The sequence below is a fragment of the Aulonocara sp. 'chitande type north' Nkhata Bay genome, linkage group LG14 (genome assembly GCF_057382095.1).
Source record: "Aulonocara sp. 'chitande type north' Nkhata Bay isolate Kocher_YH1m ecotype deep benthic linkage group LG14, A_spYH_male_GT1.1, whole genome shotgun sequence".
In the NCBI taxonomy this organism is placed as follows: Eukaryota; Metazoa; Chordata; class Actinopteri; order Cichliformes; family Cichlidae; genus Aulonocara; species Aulonocara sp. 'chitande type north' Nkhata Bay.
Genome location: NC_141357.1, coordinates 26,811,861 through 26,838,632, shown reverse-complemented (window position 1 = coordinate 26,838,632; position 26,772 = coordinate 26,811,861). Strand labels below are relative to the sequence as shown.

The 26,772-nt window shown below is 43.2% G+C and overlaps 2 protein-coding genes across 4 annotated transcripts; both read right to left on the bottom strand.

Annotated features, from left to right (window-relative positions):
* Positions 1-1,286: 1,286 nt before the first annotated feature.
* On the bottom strand, positions 1,287-7,146 carry LOC147314779 (extracellular calcium-sensing receptor-like). Of its 3 annotated transcripts, XM_086260256.1 has the most exons (10): positions 7,115-7,146; positions 5,699-5,866; positions 5,125-5,419; positions 4,876-4,962; positions 4,316-4,585; positions 3,893-4,099; positions 2,816-3,091; positions 2,487-2,714; positions 2,284-2,407; positions 1,287-2,197 (listed from the first exon to the last, which is right to left on the bottom strand). In XM_086260256.1, the coding sequence occupies exons 2-10, from the start codon at positions 5,803-5,805 to the stop codon at positions 1,287-1,289; spliced, it is 2,505 nt and encodes an 834-aa protein (XP_086116382.1). In that variant the 5' UTR covers positions 5,806-5,866; positions 7,115-7,146. The 3 variants fall into 3 exon arrangements, with proteins under 3 accessions (XP_086116382.1, XP_086116381.1, XP_086116380.1); XM_086260255.1 differs by lacking the exon at positions 7,115-7,146 and having other exon boundaries at positions 2,816-3,082; positions 3,887-4,099; positions 5,699-5,805; XM_086260254.1 differs by lacking the exon at positions 7,115-7,146 and having other exon boundaries at positions 5,699-5,805.
* Positions 7,147-18,872: 11,726 nt separating this feature from the next.
* Positions 18,873-23,876, bottom strand: LOC147314778 (extracellular calcium-sensing receptor-like). Its single transcript, XM_086260253.1, has 9 exons — positions 23,767-23,876; positions 23,192-23,486; positions 22,964-23,050; positions 22,490-22,759; positions 22,066-22,272; positions 21,714-21,989; positions 20,080-20,307; positions 19,871-19,994; positions 18,873-19,783 (listed from the first exon to the last, which is right to left on the bottom strand). The coding sequence occupies exons 1-9, from the start codon at positions 23,874-23,876 to the stop codon at positions 18,873-18,875; spliced, it is 2,508 nt and encodes an 835-aa protein (XP_086116379.1).
* Between the last annotated feature and the right edge of the window lie 2,896 nt (positions 23,877-26,772).

The window sequence follows — 26,772 nt, the reverse complement described above, 5'->3', positions numbered from 1 at the left end:
CATCCACAGAGAAACACAGCGTATAAAACAGGAGCTAGAATTCGTACTCTGCTGCATTGCCTGTAGAATACAATCCACCTGGAGGGGAATAAGGTGGAATATGGCCATAACACGATGACATCCTCAGCCACGGGTCTGTCACTGTTTGAGGCATCCTTTGGCTACCAAACTACTCTCTTCCCCTCTGCTTGAGGGTGAACTAATGGTGCCCTCAGCACAGTATCATTTCCACAGGTGTTGCTATCTATGGAAAGCAACCTAATCTGAACTCCTGAGAACCGGAGATCAAAATAAACGTGTAGTCGATCATAATCGAACTCCTGCACCAGCCTATCAACCAGGTCAAAAGGTTTGTTTTTCCACAGAGAACATTCCCCTCCACATGCAATCAAAGAAACCCAATTTCACCAAACATCTTGAAGTTGTTTCTGGCTCTCTGCCTCATCTCTCTCCTTATCTCTTTGTCTGCGTGCGTGAGTGTGTGTGTGTGTGTGTGTGTGTGTGTGTGTGTGTGTGTGTGTGTGTGTGTGCGAGTGTGTATTCCGTGTACTTTGAGTACTTTGAGTTTTGTGCATTGTCTGGACTTTTCATAGGTTCCTGCCTTTTGGTTTCTACATAACACTGGATGTCCACTCATCTGTCACTGATGACTTTGTTAGTGCCTCTTCTTAATTGGCTGGTCACAGGAGCACGTTAAGTTTGGGAAGACACTCTAGAAAAGTGTTGGAGAGCTATGTGTGTCTGGGAGCCTGGCATTGTCACTACTCTTAAGTTCTGATTGTCGCACATTTTGAACTGAGAACAAACTGCACTGAAGTTTGAAAGTTGAGACCTGTATTTGAGTCCTGCCCGAGTTGTTTTCATGAAATGATCAGCATGGTTTTGATCACCATCAGTTCAAGACAGACCAAATACAAGAATATAGAGTAAAACTGCTAAATGAATCCAACTTGAAAGCTTAGTTTATTAAAATAATTTCAATTACATTTATCTTCCTTAATAGGTTAGTTTTAGAGTGGAGGGTAACAAAGTTAATGCCTATCTTTGAAAAGTCTGGTTGCTTTGTATGTAAACTGCATTGTAAAAGAACAACAGCAAAAAAGACTGAATAACTTTCTTTAACATTTAACATTTTTCAATTACTTCTTTATTTAATATTTGGTCTATACTGTGCAATATATACAACACACACACACACACACACACACACACACACACACACACACACACACACACACACACACACACACACACACACACACACATATTGACATAAACTGAAAATTTTATGACACAATCCCACGGCCCATAACAGCTTTCTTTGTGTTCATCTCTGGTCTCAACAGGATTATGTAACATTTGGGTCCAAACAGTGTGATCAAGAGTCCAAAACTTGAAGCAAGAATGGCAAACACCTCCACTGCATCTGCAAGATTTCCTGGCGAGCTGATATAAGCAGGAACAAAGGCCACCCACACAGCACAGAAGATCAGCATGCTGAATGTGATGAGCTTGGCCTCATTAAAACTATCAGGGAGATTCCTCACCAGGAATGCAATTAGACAACTGAGGAAAGCCAGCACACCAATATAGCCCAATAACACTGCAAAACCAACAGTTGACCCAACTGCACACTCATACACTATCTTGTCATTGTGGTATTGGGTGTTTTTATGTGGAGTTGGAGAGGAAGAGACAAGCCAGGTAGTGCAGATGGCTGCCTGAATAGATGTAAGAAATAGAACTGTTCCTCTCTGCTGCATTGCACCAAACCACTTCAGACTGGTTCCCCCTCCTGGCTTGGAGGCTTTGAACACAGCCAGAACAACCATGGTTTTTACCAGGATGCATGAGACACAAAGCACAAAGCTGATCCCAAATGCTGCGTGTCTGAGTTGGCATGTCCACATCCTGGGTCGTCCAATGAACAAAAGTGAACACAGGAAACACAACTTAAGTGACAACAATAGCTGGAAACTAAGTTCTGAATTGTTGGCACGTACTATAGGTGTTGTGCGATGGTAGATAAAGATCCCCAGAACAACAGCACATATAAATGTTCCCAGTAAAGAGGTTGCTGTCAAACAAATACCCAAAGGGTCATGATAGGAGAGAAACTCTGTCTTCTTAGGAACACAGTAATCACGCTGTGGGTTTGACCAAAAATCCTCTGGACAACTGGTGCACTCCAAGGAGCCTGACAAAGAGGGGTTGATGGTTAAATGCATCCTATATTTCACAGAAATTAAATCAATTATGTCATACAGAATGATAAACACCCACTGCTCTTGTTAGTGATTTTTCCCTCAGAACAAGGGATGCAGTCAAAACAGCATTCGGGCTCTCTCTTCCTTCTCACCATGTGGGTACCAGGAGGACAACTCTCACTGCATACTGATCGAGGTGGCTATTGGACATAAAAAATAAATATTTATTGCCTGCTACAATTCTATATACTGTAAATGTCAAATAAAAACATATCTAACCTTTTTGGATTCAAAGTTCCAGAAGATTTTGCCTTCATCAAGTATGAGTTCTTCACCTTTGAAAGCTGACCTTTTGACCTCACCTACATTTTGAACTTTAGTGCTTCCATCAGGGAGCCACAACCAGTTAATAACATCATAAATTGGTACCACATCACCATTCTCATCAAATGACACTTGATCCCCAGATGGAGTGGTGAAGTTTACCTTTTCCATGTAATAAACAAGCTGTTTAAAAAGGACATAGAATAATTAAATTACTTTTTGCACCAAAAGTAATTATAAAGCAAATGATTTATTCAAAGGTGGTGTGTAAAATTATATCACACCTGCCAAGGCTCCAGTGACTGTAAAGTGGCACAGCTGTCCCCACTAAAAGGCCCTCTTCCTGGCTTGCACCGCAGCATATCATCAAGGGAATGTGCAAGAGCATAAACGGCTTTGTACACATTATACTCAGGCCTCAAGTTGGAAATGTCCAAGTACTCAGTGTCAACATTTCCTAGATCTTCCTGTCCAGTGCATATTGCACCCCCACCTTCCAGCCAGCCTGCTGGAGCTGGAGCAAATCTGCACTGAAATGTAAATTCCCAAAACTGATTCACCTGAAATATATTGAAAATTATTTGCTACACGTGATGAAAATATATATTTGTTGTGACTATCACTATCACTATGAGCTGTTCGCACTTAAGTAAAAGGCACCATCACTTCATGCGGATACCCTTTCGGAGCCAGCTGCGGTCGCAAGGCTGGAGCCGAACAAAAACACCCTGATAACGACTGCGTTTAGTCTGTTCCTTCCTATTCCATGTAAGGCCACCTGGGTTGGCTGGAAGACTGTTTACTTAGCCTAGCAGGGTGAAGGACACTTTCTCAGCTGAACTCTGGACACGCACACACATACATATACACTGATATGCACACACTCATCCCCCCCCTTTCCAAACGCCTTCAATGCTTGTTGCCTCTTGGGAACACGGCGGTTCTGAGCCCGCGCTGGAATGGTAGCGCTGGGCAGGATGGCTGCTGTGGTTGCTTCGGATTACTCCTCACCCCCCACCCGACCCTGTGGCTTGTCACGTGTTCCATAATGTTGTGTCGTGGACATTTATGTGCTTTTTTGTGCAGAGGAGTTTTTTTGTTTCCTGTTCTCATACTGTCCTCCCAGGAGCACAGTATGAGTAATGGTCTCTCTTGTACTTTCCCATTGTAGTGTATATATCAGTGTTTTTTTTTCTTTAAGGCTACTGATCTCTGAGCTTTATCCCCATGTGATGTCTGTGTTATGTGTGTAAGGTAAGGGGGGGGGGGGGGTCCTATTTCACTGCAGGGCAAACTGCACGTGACGAATAAAGCCTTGATTGATTGATTGATTTGATTGATTGAAAGGGTTCAACTCTCACCATGCTATTTCCGTAGCTACTGTTGTGATGTAGATCAGGACGTATTTGTAACAGGAATTCCCTGAGCCCTGGTATTTCTCCTCGACGAATGGTGATACCCAGTGTACCACCCAGGTATGGCATAAAGTGAGGTGTTTGGAGCACAGCAGATTCTGCCCAGGCTTCACTGGCTATCCATTGTAGGCCAGTCACATTTTGCCTTACTACCTGTGAATTAAATTAGACCAAATCTATGAAATGATACTATAAGTAGAACTTCTTTAGTGGCATTATTATGCCAATGAGGCAGCTATTCATCTTGTAAATAAAATTTATGTAATTATTTTCTGTACCAATTCAAATAATGATGTAATACGTGTTTTACATGATATGGTGATTCAGACTTTTGTAACTAGTAATAATTAAAGTGTTTTAAAGCCAAACCTCTTCCATCAGGCTTATCATACGACTAGGAATTTCAAAGACAATGACAACTCGAGCTGTGGATTTTTTCATCACATCAACAATCCTCCTGAGTTCATCTGTGTCTTTGTCCCAGGGTAAAACCTCAGTGTAGGCCAGGCAACCTTCACCAGACACACTCAGCTCAGACTGAAAGGATCTGGCTGCATGAAGCCCATAATCATCATCAATCACAAGCAGACCTGCCCAAGTCCAGCCGAAGTGCTTTAGAATCTGAATCATTGCACGTACCTAAGTGAATACAGATGAAAGGGTAAGGGCATTAAAAAGATTTAAAATAAAACTTTTCAGTGTATTATGTGTTTATCAGCCTTCACAGAACCGCATATATATATACGTATATAACTGCAATTTAGCTTTTTCTCTGAGATAATACAGAAATGGAGTGTAGTTGTTAAAAATAATCATATTATCATTTCAAACATTTTGATATCCTTTTGTGTTCTCCCCCTTTACACAAATATTGTCTTCTTCAAAAATACTTTTGTGTTTCCATTGTTATTTTGGTGACAAATGTTTACCTGGAAAGCATCACTTGGGATCGTTCTAAAGAAGGATGGATACTTTTGACGGTCACTCAGGCAGGAACATGTGGCAAAATAACTCACCTGTGAAAGATACAGACTGTATATTGGAGAGCTATCCACGTAGAAATATCGTAACTTTGTCATCATGACTGCATTATTTTTTTATTCATAAAATGGTTTTACATTTTCAATTATATCAAACTAATCCATGAAAACAGTCACATGGTCAAGTAGAAAACTTACCATAGGTACTCTGTACAAACCTAAGACGTTGGAGATTGCAATAGAATTTGTAGAAGATGAATCACCCACAATCCCTACAACTGGAGGATTTCCAACACATGTATCATCTACTACAATTTGATCCTCTTGACCACTGGCTAATGACAGTGCTCCCCGGAATCCAATTCCAAGTTCAAGGCAGTTATCATAAAGAGTGTATCCCAGAGTCACATTAGGTAGCAGGTTTGTGTTTCTGTTGATCTCATCAATAGCAAACGCCATGGTTTGTGCGAGCTTAAATCCTAGGACATACACACTAAGACAAGAAAAAGTTATTATTGAATAAACAACAAGATTTTTAAAATGTAACATATGTTGCAAAATTACTAATATTATAAACAATTAAGAAAATTCAACAATAACAATTAAATGTATTGTTTAACATTAATAAAAGCAGCTGCATTTTTCAAGATACATGCATTTATTTCCGAATGGCATAGTTATTTTAGATACAAAATATTTTCTTTGAATTAAGTTTAATAGTTTTTCTTTTTCTTTTTCTTTTTTTTTTGTAGTTTTTTTCCGTCATTGTTACCCATGGCAAGTAGGCTGTTGTGGCTGTGAGGTAAAAGACAGATCAGAAACACTTGAAAAGTGGACTTGAAACAGTCCCCCCAGAACCACATCTCCAGTCTTGTGCATCTCATTTAGATGAAACTGTCCCTGTAGCTGACAGGAAAAAGAAAACTGAGGAGATGATACACTAGTAGTAACACAGGAATACAGTAAAACAAGCATGACTAAATTGTTATGCAAAGATGAGCACATGGCAGCTTTCTGCATTTTTTACACCAGTCATTAAGTTTTATTGTTTGCCATTCTCTTTTATTGACATGCTGTGTTGTTTAGTTTTGCACACCACCCATCAGAGAAGAAGGCGGAGCATACTTTTCATTTGAGATTGCTTCAAGCAACCTTACCAATCAAGGGACTTAAAAGAAGAATACCAAGAATTCATGCTTAATGTCTCAACAAGGCCATATTAAAAACTTCTATCCATATTTGAATTGAAACAGAAAACACAATAGTTGAGTGGGCAACAAAAATATATGAAAGCGAAGGAGGGTAAAGGGACCACTCTTGGTTTTGATAAGTTTATGTTCCTTCTAATCATAACCCATATCCACTGTCATTCTTTATGGGAGTGCCGAAGTCTAGAGTTCTAAGATGGGGACACAGTCCAGCTCCTCCCTAGGGCACCTCCTGCAACAGACGAGCCCACAAGAGGGCAGACCCATTTTTATCTCTTCAAGCTGCACCTGACCAGTCTCTGTTGATTAAGGTCCAGCCATTAGGCACACTCCCGTAAACCCCTTAGCATTATTTGGTATTGAGATAAAACATGTATTGCATTTTTAGGTCTATGTATGTGACTCACAAAAGGAGTTGACTTGGAAGTGAACAACTGGGACTTTTATTGCCTCAGTACAACTCATAAACACATACAATCACAATCAACCAAGTTTGTACACTAATAGTGCTTTTTTGGGTGAATAGATGTAAAAAAAAGAAAGAAAAGTTTGTCTTGGACTTTGCTGAAGCTCTCTTAAATGAATAAAACAAATTAAAGTCTTCCCATCCTAAAGTTAGAAGTTTCCAATCTGAATTGTCCTTTAAAGTTTGTTGAAACCCATACTGTTAGGGACGTGTCAATGTCCAGACCCTATTGTCTACTACCTGGGTAGGACTAATAGTGCATAAGGCATATCTGAAATCCAAGTTATTGCTTGAATCAGTTCTTCTGAGAATTCCCATATTCTGATTGCATGGCTGGCTACACCATTTCACAATCATCCATTTTTTAAAATCTATTTTTATTATAGTTTACAACATTGCAACTTGTACTTGTCAATGTTCACAAGTAGGACAGTTACAGGAACCGCAATGCAGAAATGTAGATTAAAATAAGAACTGCAATTACGAAGCACAAAACAAAACTAGGAAGCAAAACAAAACCCAAGCAAGCAAACAAACAGACAACAACAAACAAAAACAAAACAAAACAAAAACAAAAGCTTTATGTAATATTAAATAACATGTGACAAACTTAGTGTTAGGAGGTGGTGGGTAGGTGTATTGTTGTTGTTTTGGGTTTTGTTTTCCTTTTTGGTTATAGGTAGGCGAGGCGGGGCTTGATGGCATTCCAACACACCTGCGACGCATCGGACGTCATCTGTGAGCGCTTTTAGGGAGCAGAGTCACGGACGTCTGGTGCCGGAGTATTGTCGCTGTCACAAGTGGTAACGAGTTAGCACAGGCTGCATCTGTTGATTTTACGCTATGGAGCTGTATGTTTTAAAGGATCCACGTTTCGCCTACTTTTCTTTGTCTTAGCCTGTTCCATCGCCTGCCCGCCTACCTAGGATTTTGTGTTGACTATTGTGGATCCGCGACGGAGTGCTACGTACCATCAGGCGGCGATCACCGCAGCGACTGTGGTTTGGGTGGTCAAGTAAGCTCTCCAACTCTCTCCGTCCACTTGTGTTTAACGTTCGGCTATCAACGGTATGTCATAAGCCCTGTTTTGTTCCCTGTTGTCAGGTAGCTCCGGTGCGTCTGCTGCCTACCTGCATGCTTCGACTCCGTCTCATCGCCTCGGTGTTTATCTCCTGGCACATTTTTAGTTATCACTGTATATAGCCCCTTCCCTTGTAAATATTCCCCTTACTCGTGTATATAAAAACTTGCATCACAAACTATTCTGCGTCCGTGTGTGTTTCTGCCACGTAATCCATCTGTGTAATCCAGCACACCTAACACTTAGCCATAAATGAACAAAACGAGACAGACCTATGCTAAATTATTGAAACAGTAAAGCATGTATGGGTCGCCAACGCTCAATAAACAATTCTCTCTGAATCCGCAGAGCATATGTTATTTCCTCCATCTGGTAAATTTCTCTTACTTTATCAATCCACATATTATATGAAGGTGGGTCAGGATTCAGCCATTTAATAGTGATACACTTTAGTGCTGCTGTAAGCAAGATTCTTAAGAGATACTTTTTATTGTTTCCCGCAAAACAATTTGGCAATACTCCTAAAATGGCTAGCTGTTGGTCTTTTGTTAATGGTTGTTGGAAAACTGTATTGAGAACTTTAAATATGTCATTCCAAAGTGAACAGATTTTTGGGCATGACCAGAATATACCGTATTTTCACGACCATAAGGCGCACTTAAAAGTCTTAGATTTTCTTCAAAAAGTACGGCGCACCCTATAGCGCAGTGCGCCCTGTGTGTTGTAATGAGGACGTAGTAGAGAACACCATGAGAACGCTAAAGGGTGAAGTGTGGCCGAGTTGGAGGAAAGACTCGAGCGGTGGATCATCGAGCAAAGAACGAGCGGGAGAAGCGTTTCGACGGTCACCATTCGGCTAAAAGCAGTTTCACTTTCACTTTTTATGAAACGGTGCCATTTTTCCATCAGGACCGGAACTACGGTAGCGCAGCAACTTCCAGCGGATTATAAGGAAAAGCTGGCCATCTTCCGCTCCTACTGCAGCAAACACATCGGCGACAAAAACATCCAGCCCAGCCACATCACTAACATGGACGAGGTCCCGCTCACTTTTGACATCCCGGTGAGTCATACTGTGGAGAAGAAGGGGACCAGCACGGTAGCGATACGCACAACGGGGTATGAAAAGTCTTCTTTTACTGTTGTGCTTGGCTGCCATGCTAATGGACAGAAACTGCCACCTATGGTGATATTTAATCGAAAGACTTTGCCTAAAGAGAAGTTTCCAGCAGGAATCATCATTAAGGCAAATGAAAAGGGCTGGATGGATGAGGAAATGATGAAAGAGTGGCTGAGGGAGGTGTATGTAAGGAGACCAGGTGGTTTTTTCCACGCATCACCATCGCTCTTAATCTGTGACTCTATGCGTGCCCATCTCACAGCCGATGTGAAAAAACTAGTGAAACAAATGAACTGTGAGCTTGCTGTCATTCCGGGAGGCCTGACAAAGGAACTCCAACCCTGGACATCGGTGTGAACCGCCTGTTCAAAGTAAGGCTGCGAGCGGCCTGGGAGCGATGGATGACCGATGGAGACCACAGTTTCACCAAGAGTGGAAGGCAGCGCCGGGCGAGTTACGCCACAATTTGCCAATGGATTGTACATGCTTAGGCTAACATGTCTGCTGGCACTGTTGTTCGAGCTTTCGCAAAAGCCGGCATCATTTCCGAGGAGCCGCACGGCACGGAAAGTGACTCTGACGGTGAAGGAAGTGAACCTGGCATGTTTGATGGAGATTTAGCGCAGCTGTTCAATTCAGACACAGAGGATGAGGACTTCGATGGGTTTGATGATAAAAATGTGAGTACCAAACTTTGTTTTGCTCCTGCTTTATTTTTAAATATGCACACTTGTATGCTTGTGTGTTGTTGATGATGACGATTACCGGTAATAGAAATGTGAGTAAGGTACCGAACTAAGGTTTGCTCCCGCTTTATTTTTAAATACGCATACGGTACTTGTATGCGCCCTATAATCCAGTGCGACTTATGTGTGTGTTAAATACAGTAATGGCACACATAACTGAGACTGCGCCTTTTTTTTTTTTTTTTTTTTTTTTTTTTTCTTCGCCTGTCCCGTTTGGCTCTTTTTCCATCAGAATTATTGTCTAAAGGCAAAGAAAGATGCCCAACGGATTTACTTTACCAAATTGACCATCCCAGCCTTGCCGTAATGGTCCATTTGATTCACCATTTATTGTTTACTTTATTTTCACTTACTGAATACGGGACAGACTTGACTGGGGGAAAGAAAGAGGGTAAGAGAAACAGCTGAGAAGAGGGATGGGGGAGAAGGGCAAAAAACAAAAACCAACAGAATGAGCAGAAAAAAAAAAGAAATAAAAAATGCATATATCAATCACCTGGATCACCAGCTGAGAAAGAAAAAAGAAAACAAGCAGAAGAGAACAAGAGTAATAGAATAAACAGCATCACAATGATATATGGGAATATGACAGTAAATACTAAATATTAAACATTATTGTGCAGCACATAAGATCAACAGAACACAGTGTGCTTTGAGGTAGGAGCCAAAAAGGGTGTAGTTTGTGGGTGTGATCACCCATGTGTACACCTGTGAGCATGGACGCGCTTGTTTTTTTTAAAAGGTTCCTTCATGTAATGATCTGCTAGAGGGTGTGGGGGGGGGGGCACAGCCCCGTCCTCCAGGGCATGAAGCAGGTATGGAGGAGATCTGGGGGGCTCTTCAACTGGTGGGGGAGATGGTCACATCTTGCAGGAGCTTTCCTCTCTTCAGGAACTCTCTCTGCAGGAGGGGGAGATACAGGAGAGGTGGAGGAAGATCTCAGCCTGGGCGTTTACTGTCTTATGTAGTCTGGAAGATGAGTGGATGGTGGGGTGGGTGCAGTTTTCTCTGTGGTGGGGTTGGGTGGACTGTCCCGGGCTCTGTGGGGCCGGGAGGCGCTGCTGCACTGGGCCCCGGTCTGGATGGGCCTGGGCCCCCTTTCCCTGGCGGGTCGCGGAGTGTGGGAGTGCCTACTGGGGTCAGCGGGGGAGCTGGCCCCAGGGAGGGGTTACCTGCCCCTCCCTTCCTTCCCTCCCCATCTCCAGCTGCCTCCCTCTTCCCGCTCCACCACAACCACCCACACATGCAGGGCCTTGGAGTAGGGGTATGTCACCAGGGTGCAGAGGAGGCTACCCCCCCCCCCCCCCCCCTGTCCCCTTCTGGCTGCCTGTGCCTCAATTCTATCCCACAACTTAGACATTCACATTATTCACACTCTCATTACACATACATATAGGATCTTGGGGGTGGGCACAATCACGGAGTCCAAATTACCATCAGGCTGTACACCTCACCCCTGGTGTCGTTGCCCACCTCTCAATTTTAAATACACTTAGACATTGAGGGCTATCAGGAGGGACTATGTGCTTACCTGCTGCTCCTTGGCAGGTAGCTCCATGCCCTCCTGGGTTTTAATTGCACCTTAGAACATACATGCATCAACACTACAATGAGCGGGTGGAGGGAGGTTTGGAGTCTTCTCCCACCCCCATTCTCTGCGGCCTGCTGGAGCGGGAGGGCTAGATGGAGTTGGCCGTCCGACTGCGGTCTGGAGTGTGGGGCCTCCCTGCTGCTACGGAGTCGGGGTGGTCTGCCTCTCCCCACCGCAGGGAAAAGGGTAACACCACCTGGGTCTGGGTGCAGTTCCCCCCTCCAGGGGCAAGGGTACCTAGACCCGGTTTGTAGAGTACGCTTGGGGAGTGTGATCGTGTGTACAGCGTCTCTTTATGTCTGTCTCCACGTTGGTTGAGTGTGGAGTGAGTGCATATGAGAGCATGAGGGTGGGAATGGATGTTTGTATCTGTGTGTGCCTGTATGTCTGTGTCTATATGTCAGGCTGGGTATCAGACGCCACCTCTCTGGGGACACCTCAGGCCCTCCAAGGTTTGGAGGCCTATCTCCACCTACCACCACTTCCCCTGCCGGTGGCGGACTCCCTCAGGTGTCGGTGCGTTGGTGGTTCTTTGTGTCTGGGGGTGGGCGTCCAGGTACACACCGGCTCACTCCTTGGCGGCCGCTTATCGGGGCCTGGAGCCTGGGGCTCGCTCGGGCCCCTTCGGGGGTGGGGTGCCCCCGGCCTCTCGGCCTGGGGCTCGGTCACTCAGGCACAGCTGGCGGCCGGCGGAGCTCATGGGCGCGTCACTGCAACTCCCCCTGGCTTCTGCTCCGCGGCTGCTGAGTGAGCCCTCATCTGGGACTCTCCTCAGCTCTTACTGGAACAGTGGCGCGGCTGCCCCTCTGTTGGTCTTCCATGGTCTCTTGTGTTCTGGGGGCCTCCGGATGTCTGGAGTTTTGATCTCCTCCATACCTGCTTCACACCCTGGAGGACGGGGCTGTGGCCCCCCCACACTCCCTAGCAGATCGTTACATGGAGAAACCTTTGGAATACAAGCGCGCTGATCCACACAGGTATGCACACGGGTGTTCACTGCTCGTAGACCCAAATTACACCTTTCTTGGCTGCTACTTCGAAGCACATCTGTCCTGCGTGCTGCACAACAACATTGAATATTTAGTATTTACTGCTGTTTACACTTAGCTAGATTAATGCGATGGTGTTGTGTTTAGTATGTTGCTTTGTTTTTTTTTTGTCTTTTTTTTTGCTTGTTTTCTATTCTTCTCTCAACAGGTGATCCAGGAGATTTTTTTTTCTCCCCCCCTTTCTCACTGTCCCTCTCCCCTTCTGTTTTTCCTTTCTTTCCTCTTTCTTTCTCCCTTTCCTATCCCTCACTCATGTCTGTCCCGTCTGTAACATCTGAAAATAAAATATAATAAATAATAAAAGCAAAGATCGACCAAATGGACCAATACGGCAATGCCACGATGATCCATTTGGCCAAGTAAAACCATTGGGTTTCCTTGTTGGTCTTCAGACAACAATTCTGATGGCTAAAGAACCAAATGGGACAGGCGGAAAAAAAAAATAGGTATTGAGGAGATCAAAACTCCAGACATCCAGAGGCCCCCAGAACACAAGAGACCAAGGAAGACCAACAGAGGGGCAGCCGTGCCACTGTCCCAGAAAGAGCTGAGGAGAGTCCCAGATGAGGGCTCACTCAGCAGCCGCGGAGCAGAAGCCAGGGGGAGTTGCAGTGACGCGCCCATGAGCTCCGCCGGCAGCCAGCCGTGCCTGAGTGACCGAGCCCCAGGCCGAGAGGCCGGGGGCACCCCACCTCCGAAGTGGCCCGAGCGAGCCCCAGGCTCCAGGCCCCGATAAGCGGCCGCCAAGGAGTGAGCCGGTGTGTACCTGGACGCCCATCCCCGGACACAAAGAACCACCAACGCACCGATGTCTGAGGGAGTCCGCCAGTGGCAGGGGAAGTGGTGGTAGGGGGAGATAGGCCTCCAAACCTTGGAGGGCCTAAGATGTCCCCAGAGAGGTGGCGCCTGACACCCAACCTTACATATAGACACAGAAATACAGGCACACACATATACAAACATCCATTCCCACCCTCATGCTCTCATATGCACTTACTCCACACTCAACCAACGTGGAGACAGACATAAAGAGACGCTGTACACACGATCACACTCCCCAAGCGTACTCTACAAACCGGGTCTAGGTACCCTTGCCCCTGGAGGGGGAACTGCACCCAGACCCAGGTGGTGTTACCCTTTTCCCTGCGGTGGGGGGAGGCAGACCGCCCCGACTCCGCAGCAGCAGGGAGGCCCCACACTCCAGACCGCAGTCGGACGGCCAACTCCTCCTCCTAGCCCCCCCGCTCCAGCAGGCCGCAGAGAATGGGGGTGAGAGAAGACTCCAAACCTCCCTCCACCCGCTCATTGTAGTGTTGATGCATGCGTGTTCTAAGGTGCAATTAAAACCCAGGAGGGCATGGAGCTACCTGCCAGAGAGCAGCAGGTAAGCGCATGGTCCCTCCTGCTAGCCCTCAATGTCTACGTGTATTTAACCTTGAGAGACTGCGCCTTTTAGTACAGTGCGTCTTATGGTCGTGAAAATACGGTATGTGAGTGGGTTCCTAAATAAGTACCACAATTTTGCCAGCAGGTGTCAGGATTTGTAGGCTTCATTTTGGCAATTATCTCTGGGGTTCTAAAATATCTCATGACCACCTTCCATTTAAATTCTCTCCACAGCCCAGAATTAGTCACAAGATGGGCTTCACCGAATACCTCTTCCCAGGTGTCGTCTGAGATTTGAGTGCCAGTCTCAGCTTCCCACCTTGCCTTAATATTCAAAGTTGCATTTGTATTGAAACTCATAAATGCGTTATAAAAATTACTGATTAATTTTGGGGAGGAATTACTTTGAAATATTTTTAGAAATAGTTCCTCAATGGATGAGGGTTCCAAAACTTGCCTCCATTGTTTATGTTTTGTTAAAAAGCTTCTTAGCTGCAGAAATCTAAAAAAGTCAGAAGAAGGAAGCCGAAACTGACCTCTCAACTGTTTAAAGGAGCTCAGGTGCCCATTCCTCACAACAACATTTTCTGTTCTTAACAAGAGATCATTAGCTTCTTTTCCTAGTCAATGACTCATACCACATCATGAGAGAGCTACAGAATCTGTGAGATGTCGTCTTTCAGCCCAGAGGGCGTGTCTGCTTATGTGCTGTCAGGTGAGACGAGCTAAAGAGCTTTATCTGCTCTCATTTGCTGTTTTAGCTGTTTGGTGGTTGTTGAAATAGTTGTGAGCTTTAACCTGAGATTCTGGGGTTTCTGGGAAAATACATTTATATTTAAAATTCAGTTCAGGATATAATTAATCAATATTGCAAAAATATCAAGCTAAAATCACTTTGAATCAGGAAATCCATCCTAAATAATCACTGTTTACAATGAAAAGTGCCATTTTCATCCTTACATCTTAACAACTAAATGTACCTTAATATACAGTGCAAATACTTAAAAAAAAAACAACCCTAGCCTGGCTTTTTAAGAATGAACCTTTTTAATATAAACGGTGAAAGTACCTATATTTAATTACCTCCCCCTACTGTGATATGGCTAGGGGGCATTCTCATAGCTGAGGTTTCTGAGCTTAATCGGCTAGTAAAATACATTATCTAAGCTTAGATCTCACGGGAAGGGACAGACAATGCTTCCTGTGCACAAGACGCAAGGTCATAAACGCAAGACAGCCTGACAGCACTCCCGTGTGATAATAATAAGCAATAGCTTTAAATGACGAAAAGGGGTTTGTAGCCTTGTATTTCACATGGGTTACACTCATCAATGGTGATGACATAGTACCTGATGCTCTTTATTTGATGCTGCTAATGTGTCAATAAACAGAGTATTACACTGCTCAAAAAATTAAATAAACAATAATTTGAAAACAGATCAGATCTCACTGGGGGAAATTTAGGGGGAAACTTAGAAGTTGAGGCTGTCTCCCCACTGACCTTAACATTAGTCTATTGAAAGATCGAATGAGCAACACCAGAGACTTCAGTTGATAGAACAGGTGGAAACACAAAACAGTCACTAAGAGGAGCATCATGGTTAGCAGTCTCTGAACTAGGAACAACTAGGAGCACGGGGTCTAGTGGCACAGCAACAAAACAATCAGTCTCTGACCCTGTTAGCTTAGCAGTGGTTGGTCCAAAATCAAAATGCTCAGGCTGAGCATGAGAAAAACAGTCACTTTCACTCACCAACAGGGTTTTCTCAGCATGATGGTGGTGTGAACGCCACTTCCTCCAGGAAGAGGGAGGAGGCGTATTGGGCCACAAATCCTCCGGAGGGTTGTGCTCCGAATCCTCCGGTGGGCCAGGCTGAAAATCCTCTGGCACGCCGTGCTGCGGCTGCTGCTCTGGGCGAATGTGCATGACCTACAGACCCTTGCGGCAGGTTAAACCTACACACACGCGTTTATTTCAAATCCTTGCGGCGGATTAGACCAAAACAGTGTTTTCTCACCAGCAGAGAAGGCAGATCTTTTTAGTGGGGTGACCCCAGTGAGGAAGACCTGGTGACCTGGTGAATGGGAATCACCCTGATGGCAAGGATCGAAAGTGAACTCAGTAGTTCTATAGCCCAGCTTCAAACCCGGAAGTGTCACAGAACTGGGTCTGGGACCCAGTGTGTTTTGATTAGTTATATATTTGGATTTGTTGGTTTTCATGGTTTTGATTCTCATTATTGTTTTCTGCTTATGTTATATTCTTAGTTTCTAGTCCTTAGGTTTCTGTTACCTCGCTTTCACTGTGTTCCACGTTTCATGTTCCATGTTCCCATTCCCTCGCCACTCCCTGGTGTATTTAAGCCCTGTGTTTTCAACTGTCCATTGTCGCGTCATTACCCTTTCTGTGCTGTGTGTTTCCTCTGAGCTCCTAGTTTCCGTTGTTACTCGACAACTCCTCTACTCTCTACTACTTCTCGTTCCTAGTTTTCTAATTTCCAGTCATGTTTTCTTTCATGTATTTTGTATTCAAGTTTTTTATAGGGTAATAAAAGCTGCCTCCTTTAGTTCATCCCTACGTGTCGTAAGTCCTGCCCTGCATTTGGGTCCTACATCCTGCCTGCCATAAAGCCAAAAAGCTGGAGGGTCAGGTGAAACTAGATCTTCAACTTTAAGCCACAAGCCACCCAGCACAAGAGGAACAGAAGATAAGGGAGTCATTCTGTGGGTATGAGGTAGCATATTTGATTTCAGGTAAGGGGAGATAATTAAACTGAAGGTATGTAGTTGTCCCTTTACATAGAGCACCATCCAACCAACCATCCAATGTTTGTCAGAAGCCAGCATGGTGCGCAACAGTCAGCATAGAAAACAAGACCTTCCTCTCCCCAGTCACTTGCTTAAGTTCATCCATGGGGATTCTGAACCATTCACTGGCAAACACTGGTGAGTTTGCCAATGGAGACCTAAATTATTCAGAAAAGGCTTGGGGAAAAGAGTTGTCTTAATATGAAACCCAAATTGAGTTCTTTGGTATCAACTTGAACCGCTTTGAGAAGAGAAATGCTGAGTATGACCCAAAGGACACCACCCCCACATTCAAGCATGGCTCTGAAAACATATTTTGGGCTGTTTTTCTGCTCAGAAAGATATGATGCATGGGTGCATCTGGTTACTCTAGAGGGTTAAGATCATGAAATGTCTTAGCCACTCTTCAGACCTAAGTAACATAGAAAATCTGTGGAGGGCTCTGAAAACTTTGAACCTAAAGGATTTAGAGAATTCCTGTAAAGAGAAGTAGGGCAAAATCCCTCATGACATGTGTGCAAACCTGGTGACTGACTACAATAAACATTGTACTACAGTGATTGCCAACAAATGTTTTTCCATCAAGCCCTCGTTCATGGGGATCAAATAGTCCTTTTTGTCCTTTTACTTAGTGTCATAGGGCAGCACGGTGGCACGGTAGTTAGCACTGTTGCCGCACAGCAAGAAAGTCCTGAGTTCTCTGGGTACTCCGGCTTCCTCCCACCGTCCAAAGACATGCAGCTTGTGGGGATAGGTTAATTGGATAATCCAAATTGCCACTAGGTGTGAATGTGAGTGTGAATGGTTGTCTGTCCTTGTGTGTTAGCCCTGCGACAGACTGGCGACCTGTCCAGGGTGTACCCCGCCTCTCGCCCTATGACAGCTGGGATAGGCTCCAGCGCCCCCCGCAACCTTGAAAAGGAGAAGCGAATGGATGGATGGATGGACTTAATGTCATGCAAATCAATAAATAAAATCTAAAAAAAAAAATACAAATTAAAACATCCTAAAATGAAGCTCTCTGTCCCTTGAATCCTAAACAGCACTATCATAAAGCAGCTGTCTCTGCTCGCCTTTCTGTAAAAGTCCCTGCACACCACTTCTACACAACAATGTAACGTTGACAATATAAGAGAACAGTAAAGTATATGAAGTGATTTATGATTTAAATAATTTAACAAATGCTTCTTGACCATTTTGATTGTACATATTTTATTTGACGTTTCCAGTTGATTTTATAGTCTACAAAAAAATCTGGTATACTCTCTATCTCTGTTTATCATCACATTTACATCCATGCCTGTCCTAGAATTTCCAATTATCATAAATTTTGTTTTGCTTAAAATCAGTGATAATTTCTTTTATCTAACAATCATTCTAGTTGAGTCAAATTTTGTGAGGATCTCCAAAAAGTGCTGTTTATGCTCTCCATGACATAAAATGTGTTATCCAAAAATAAATTGAACTGTAATATATCTAATGCTCTACATCATTTTATACAATATCGTGAGTTTTGGGCCCAATATTTACCCATGTGCACCTTCCCAACCAATGCCTTGAGGGAACCTTTTTGTGATTTGGTGCTATATAAATAAAATTGAATTGAATCAAATTGAATTGAAGTTGATAAAAGCTCTGGCTGTGTACTTTCTTTGATCAATACAATGTTTTGTGTTTATGTGTGTAGCCAGTCTCTATTATGTGAACGACGATGTCATTTTATACAAGATCGTAAGTTTTGGGCCCAATATTTACCCAAGTGGCCTTCACAACCAATGCTCAAACATTTTGATGAATGTTTACCCATCTTCATAATTTGTTGCTTGTTGTTTAAATAACTATTCACCTCTCTAATGGCATTTCCAATTTATTAAATAATATCTGGTCAATTGCATCAAAAGCTTTTTTCAAGTTTCAATGTATTATTGTAGGGTCTGCCTTACAATATAAAGGCCTTGAGGCAACCTTTTTGTGATTTGGCGCTATATAAATAAAATTGAATTGAATCAAATTGAATTGAAGTTGATAAAAGCTCTGGCTGTGTACTTTCTTTGATCGATACAATGTTTTGTGTTTACGTGTGTAGCCAGTCTCTATTATGTGAACGACGATGTCCACTGTATGCAGGATGGTGAAGGTGGAACATCCCCCTCTGATGTATTTTTAATAAATTAAGTCAAAGCTTATGAGAATATAGAAATTTCTTGGAAGATGCAATAAACACAAGTCAGTATATGTTTATAGGAACAATATTTAATTTCAATTTGTTCTATTTTTCAACTGTATCATGAAAAACAATTAAGGTAGAATGAATCAAGATATCTGCACATTTGCAGTCATTTAACACCAGCACAGACATTTAAAAGGAATATTAACTTTGATAACTATGATAACTAACTTGATAACTATTAACTATGATTTTTATTATTTTTTTCTGTCTGTACTACAAAGAGATAATGTGCTTTTCTTTCTTTTGAAATTAGCTGACTTTTTATGATCCAATGCCACGGGCCATAACAGCTTTCTTTGTGTTCATCTCTGGTCTCAACAGGATTATGTAACATTTGGGTCCAAACAGTGTGATCAAAAGACCAAAACTTGAGGCAAGAATGGCAAACACCTCCACTGCATCTGCAAGTTTTCCTGGTGAGCTGATATAAGCAGGGACAAAGGCCACCCACACAGCACAGAAGATCAGCATGCTGAATGTGATGAGCTTGGCCTCATTAAAACTATCAGGGAGATTCCTCACCAGGAATGCAATTAGAAAACTGAGGAAAGCCAGCATGCCAATATAGCCCAATAACACTGCAAAACCAACAGTGGACCCAACTGCACACTCATACACTATCTTATCATTGTGGTATTGGGTGTTTTTATGTGGAGTTGGAGAGGAAGAGACAAGCCACGTAGTGCAGATGGCTGCCTGAATAGATGTCAGAAATAGAACTGTTCCTCTCTGCTGCATAGCACCAAACCACTTCAGACTGGCTCCCCCTCCTGGCTTGGAGGCTTTGAACACAGCCAGAACAACCATGGTTTTTACCAGGATACATGAGACACACAGCACAAAGCTGATCCCAAATGCTGCGTGTCTGAGTTGGCATGTCCACAGCCTGGGTCGTCCGATAAACAGCAATGAACAAAGGAAACACAACTTAAGTGACACTAATAGCTGGAAACTAAGTTCTGAATTGTTGGCACGTACTATAGGTGTTGTGCGATGGCAGATAAAGATCCCCAGAACAACAGCACATATAAATGTTCCCAGTAAGGAGGTTGTTGTCAAACAAATACCCAGAGGGTCAAGATAGGAGAGGAACTCTGTCTTCTTAGGAACACAGTGGTCACGCTGGGGGTTTGACCAAAAATCCTCTGGACAACTGGTGCACTCCAAGGAGTCTGATACAAAAGGGAACATTGGTGAAATGCACATTATTCTTCATAATATTGAAATTAAATATGTCATGCAAAAACTAAAATACGTACTGGTCTTATTAGTAATTTTCCCTTCAGAGCAAGGGATGCAGTCAAAACAGCACTGGGGTTTCCCCTTCTCTCTCACCATGTGGGTACCAGGAGGACAGCTCTCACTGCATACTGATTGAGGTGGCTATAGGATGAAATCAAATATTAGCCTTTACACTGATATATACTAGACATGTGGCAAAAGTTAAATCTAAAAAAACATATCTAACCTTTTTGGATTCAAGGTTCCAGAAGATTTTGTCTTCATCAAGTATGAGTTCTTCACCTTTGAAAGCGGACCTTTTAACCTCACCCACATTCTGAACTTTAGTGCTTCCATCAGGGAGCCACAACCAGTTCATCACATCATAAATTGGCAATGCATCACCATTCTCATCAAATGACACTTGATCTCCAAACGGAGTGGTGAAGTTTACCCATCTTAAGTAATAAACCAGCTGTTAAAAAGGGATGCATAACAAGTAAATTACTTACTCAGCTGTAACTTTCCAGCTGCCAGCCACACATACACAACAACGACAACAACTTCAGTCAGGACCCAGTACAGACTTAAATGCAATGGAGGCGTGATGAGCTGCTGCAACTCTGGTGTGTCAGCCTCCCTGCAGTGGCGCCACAAATCATGCCCCGCCACATACCCCCATGGCTTGACTGAGGCTGGGGAGCCATCCAGCTGACCCCTCCTACCACACACACATACTCGCACGAGTAGGTGAGGAAATCAATCACAACCGGTGGCGTCCCCAGCCCATGCCCCAGCCCATGCCCCAGCGACATGGATGTTTGAATCTGTGGGCTCACTGTGGGGCATGCGGTGTGGCGCAGCAGGTGTGGACCAGACTCACCCTGGGGACCAGCATGCTGCCAGAACAGATCAGACACCAGCCACTCACATGCGGTCGAGGGACGTCAGTAAGGGCAGTGGTGGTAGTGGTAAGGACCCGATCTAAGCTGCCAGACTCTCTATCAACTGCATCCGGCAGTGGGATCTGTCCTACAGCTGTTTCAACTGCCGGTGAAACATCGCTACCTGCTCCCTCTGTGTAGCCGGGAGCTTGGCCACCACAACCTGGCTGGCCCGGTCGCGGTTCCACCATGCCCCAATACTGGGTTTTGATACCACTGTAAACGATGCATAGCTGACCCGACCACATTGTCACACTTTTATTTCTAGTTTCTGTTTTTATAATACTCAGCTGCAGCTTTTCCAGCTGCCGGCTGCCACAATGACAATAACTTCAGTCAGGACCCAGTACAGACTTAAATGCAGAGGAGGCGTGATGAGCTGATGTCAGCCTTCTGGCAGCAGCGCCACATACCATGCCCCGCCCCCATCCCCCGCCCCCGCCCCCACCCCCCGCCCCCACCCCCACCCATTATTAAATAAAGAAATCTATATTACATCGCTAGTAATGCTTTATAAATACAAGCTTCTGATCTAAATATATTAACTGCTAATTTTTTGTGGGTGTCAGCATACCAAACTAACTCAATTGACTCAGACCCGAAGTTCTTCAAATGAAAAGTCAAAAATTTATTTACAATCACCATGTAAAATATATCCAAAGTGTGGGGGTTGGGATATCCAGGGATCCATGGATAGGAGGGGGAAAAGGTCCATACAGAGCGTCTTAATCACACACGCCATGCACTTTTCCAGTGTCACTAGATTAAATGTCACTCCACAACTCCGAAACTGGGAGTGTGTAAAATCCATTTAAGTCACACCAGCTTTTGGACAGTCAACATTATCACATATTATTTAGTTCTATGTGGTAAATTCTATCCTGAAAGTAATTATAAAGCAAAGAATTTATAAACAGAATGTAAAATGATATCACACCTGCCAAGGCTCCAATGACTGCAAAGTGGCACAGCTGTTCCCACTGAAAGGCCCTCTTCCTGGCTTGCACCGCAGCATTTCATCAAGGGAATATGCCAGTGCATAAACAGCTTTGTACACATTATACTCAGGCCGCAGGTCGGAAACGTCCAAGAATTCATTGTCCACATTTTCTAGATCTTCCTGTCCGGTACATATTGCACCTTCACCTTCCAGCAAGCTTGCTGGAGCTGGTGCAAATCTACACTGAAATGTGAATTCCCAAAACTGGTTCACCTGAAATAATTTTTTATTGTTTTTTACAAGCGATGGAAATTGTTGCAACTAGTACATTAAAAGCTTAAACTCTCACCATACTATTTCCATAGCTGTTATTGTGATGTAAATCAGGACGTATTTGTAACAGGAATTCCCTGAGTCCTGGTATCTCGCCTCGACGAATAGCGATACCCAGTGTACCACGCAGGTATGGCATAAGCTGAGGTGTTTGGAGCACAACAGCTGCTGTCCAGGCTTCACTGGCCATCCATTGTAGGCCAGTTACATTTTGCCTCACTACCTGTGAATTAGATTACACCATATTCTATGAAAAGATATTGTAACTATAACTTGATTAGTGACATTATCATGCTATTTAAGCTATTATTCACCTTTAAATGAATTCTGAATGTACAGTTTTCTGTAATCATTCAAATAATGATGTAATAAATGTTTTACACAATACAATGATGCAGACCTTTGCAATTAATAATAATTGGATTGTTTTAAAGCCAAACCTCTTCCATAAGGTTTATCATGCGACTGTAATGTTCAAAGACAATAACAACTCGAGCTGTGGATTTTTTCATCACATCAACAATCCTCCTGAGTTCATCTGTGTCTTTGTCCCAGGGCAAAACCTCAGTGTAGGCCAGGCAACTTTCACTTAACAGACTCAGCTCAGATTGAAATGATCTTGCTGCGTGAAGTCCATAATCATCGTCACTGACAAGCAGACCAACCCAAGTCCAACTGAAATGCTTCAGAATCTGAATCATAGCACGTACCTAAGTGTAAGTGCATAGACAAGAACAATTTTCCACATGATTATTACACCTTTATGGTGGCAAATTAGCTTTGTTCATAACAAAGTAAAACTGGAACTGAAAAAACATTTTAGTATCATTGTATGCATATTGTTGCAAAGTAGGCAATTTCTTTAACCAAAACATCTTTGTCGACAACAAAAACAATTGTTGACAGATTTTCACCTGGAAAGCATCACTTGGGATCGTCCTAAAGAATGATGGGTATTTTTGATGGTTACTCAGGCAGGAACATGTGGCAAAATAACTCACCTGAAAGATACAGACTACAGATTGTACCGATATTGATGTAGAGATGTCTTAACTTTGTCATGTTACTTCAAGTGTCTTTAAATTTGCATTTAAATTAAAATAATCCAAGAAAACTATTACATGGTTGAGCAGAAAACTTACCATAGGTACTCTGTACAAACCTAAGACGTTGGAAATGGCAATAGAATTTGTAGAAGATGAATCACCCACAATCCCTATGACAGGAGGATTTCCAACACATGTACTATTTAATATAATTTTCTCTTCTTGACCACTGGCCATTGACAATGCTGCACGAAATCCAATTCCAAGCTCAAGGCAGTCATCATACAGAGTGTACCCCAGAGTCACATTAGGTAGCAGGTTTGAGTTTCTATTGATCTCATCAATAGCAAAGGCCATGGTTTGTGCGAGCTTAAATCCTAGGGCATAAACACTAAGAGAAGAAAAATTTAACTGAAAAATATATTTTCATCAAGATACTTTACTGCAACATGTGGCAAAATTACTTATTATTAAAAAACATTATAAAACAATTAAGGAAACTGAATAACAACGATTAACAAGCTATTTTCATGACAAACAATATAGATGCACCAAGATACATGCATTTATCCTGAATGATAATAAATCAGAAAGTACAGTTACTACTATTACAATCTCATATTTCCTTTGCACTAATTTCCATTTCCCTTTTTCCCACCAGCCTTACTTACCCATTGCAAGTAGGTTGTTGTGGTTTTGAAGTAAAAGACTGAATAGCAACACTTGAAAAGAAGTGGATTTGAAACAGTCCTCCTAGAACCACATCACCAGCCTTGTACATCCCATTTAGATCAAACTGTCCCTGTAACTGACATGAGAGAGAAAACTGAGAAGAGGATATAACCAAAGAAAAGTAAGAAGATAGCAAAACAAGCAAGAGCAAACTGGTTTGTAAAGAAGAGGCCATAACAGCTTTCTGATTTTCTGAGCTCAGTCATTAGGTTTTATTTCAATGCCTTTGTCTTTCATTGACTTTTTGTGTTGTTTAGTCTTGCACACCACCCGAGAAGGAGAAGTGTGGGCGGGGCCTAAAAGAGTTGAAATTGTTTTTGTATTTTGTATCCATATGAAGTTAAGTACTACTGTGAGTCAATTAGATATCACCCCCCCCGGCCTACACACACACACACACACACACACACACACACACACACACACACACACACTTAAGGATTGACATCATAAAATTTTTATTTGTGTTTTATTATTTACTTATTTTTATTCATTATTTCATTTATCGAGTGACATAAAGCAAGAATGAAGACCACAACATTTACAGTCTTATTTCATACATAGCAAGGTTCATGCTCAAAAACTCCATATTAAAAACTTCAAGTCCAAATATGAGTTGAAACAGAAAATAAAACCATTTAGAGTGTCGAAAAAATTTAGTTGCTTTTTAAGAAGCTGAGTGTAAAGGGCAAGAGGAGACTGGAAAAGTTAGTGGATGGGGAAGACTATCCTGATGGATGTCAAAGGGATGGTTGATTTCAGAAGGACAACCTTCTAGGTAGAACAGGGGAGAGGAATCTCTTTGAAAGTTGAGCAGATGTTCAGTAGTAGTGATGAAAAGCCATTTGAAGCTAAACCAGATGCACTCAGGCAGCCAAGGTGCTGAGTGCGACAGAGACCGTCAATGGCAAGGCAGGGCACATGGCTACAGATAAAGTGGTCTAGCAGAGGACCAGCAATGAGGATGAACCCTTCTGGTGGCTGATTTTTAAGCTCTGGAGGCAACACTTGTGGTCAGTGGAGAGAGCGGTGTTTCAGGTGGTCAAGTAGTAGAAAGGCTCACAGCAAAATAGAGTAGGTAAGTGGCCTGATGTGAAGGCAGAGTTACATATAGGTGATGGATGGGTCCATTCACGTGGTTAAACTTGTGGCAAGCAGAGAAGGCATATGTTCTCATGGGGGTAACCCCAGTGAGATCAACCTGGTGGCCAACAGTAAATTGGAATCACTCTAGTGGCCAGGATGGAAAGTGAAGCCAATTGTTCTGTAGCCCAGCTTCAAACCTGGAAGATTAAACAAGGCTGAGAAGTGGCCAGACCGCTGAGGTCAAATACAAAGTACAAAGATTTTTCCAGGCAGCTCAGGTTCTAATGTTGGAAAGGATGTCAGGATATAAGACTGCGGGAACACAACCTGAGCCTGAAATATTATTCGAGATTATCTTGGGGCCAGCTCAGGCATAGAAACTTAGGCTATAAGGACAACCTCAAACAAAGAAGGCCCAAATTTAGCCAGTACACAAAAGACACAAGACATAGTTTCAATGAATTGGTACCAGGGAAACTGCCACAGGGAAGACAGCAGAAAGGGGGGATTCGCACAGGAGTAAGCTAATCATCACACAGTAAAACAGTTGTCTGTGGAAGACTGGGGACTCCCATCGTTTTAAAGCATATTTCCATTATGAGTTAAAAGTGCAATAGAAATACATTTGACTTATGAAACATGAAACTCTGACAGAGTTCCTGGAGTAGCCAGCACAGGATCGGGACACCCAGTCACAGGAGAGGGTAGCTTGTGTACCAGAAAAAAAAACTCAGGATACACAATCTCAGGACTAGCTAGCTTAAACGTATATTAAACGTACATTCTCAGTTTTGGGTACCTGCCACAGAGAAAACATGGAGCAGCTCAGCAATGTGTCAAAAAAGGACAGCAATGCTTCCACTAAATGCCACCACGAAATTCTACCACCCCCCACATTCAACCATAGCTGTGGAAACATTATAAATTGGGGGTGTTTTTCTGATAAGAAGATATGGTGTGTAGACACATTGGTTGAGTCTAGAGGGTTAAGGTCATGAAGTGTCTTAGCCACTCTCCAGAATAAGTTCTAGAGAAAATGTGGAGAAAGCTGAAACCTCTGAACCTAGATGAGTGAGGCAAAATCCCTCATGACATGTGTGCAAACCTGGTGACTGACTACATTGTACTACTGTGATTGCCAACAAGGGTTTTTTCCACCAAGACCTAAGCCATGGGGATCAAATACTTTTTTCACTCAGTGACATCAGAATCAGAAATCAGAATCAGAAAGGGGTTTTATTGCCAAATGTTGAGCAGGTTTACAACATTAGGAAATTGCTGCGGTGCTTCAGTGCAAACATAGTGTCATAAATAGCACTTAAATAGTGTCATAAATAGCACTTAAATAGACATGAAAAAATAAAAGTAGGGATAAGAATTAAAAGTGCTACGTAGAAAGATATGTGCATGAGCTATACATGAGATATATACATGAGAATAAGAATTAAGAGTGCTACGTAGAAAGATATATACATGAGTGCAGGTGGTGATCAGTGCCAAACATGGAATGATGCAGTGACACAGCGTAGGGTCATGATTTCAACAGTTAGTGGTGGGAACAGTCATATGGTTATTGTTCATGTGTCCAACAGCAGAGTGGACGAAACTGTTCTTATGGCGAGAGGTTCTGGTGCGAATGGACCGGAGCCTCCTGCCTGAGGGGAGCAGGTCAAACAGACTGTGTCCAGGGTGAGAAGGGTCAGCTGAGATCCGAGCTGCACGCCGCAATGTCCTGGAGGTGTACAGGTCCTGCAAAGATGGGAGTCTGCAGCCAATCACCTTCTCAGCAGAGCGCACAACACGCTGCAGTCTCTGTTTGTCCCTGATAGTGGCTCCAGCGTACCACACGGTGATGGAGG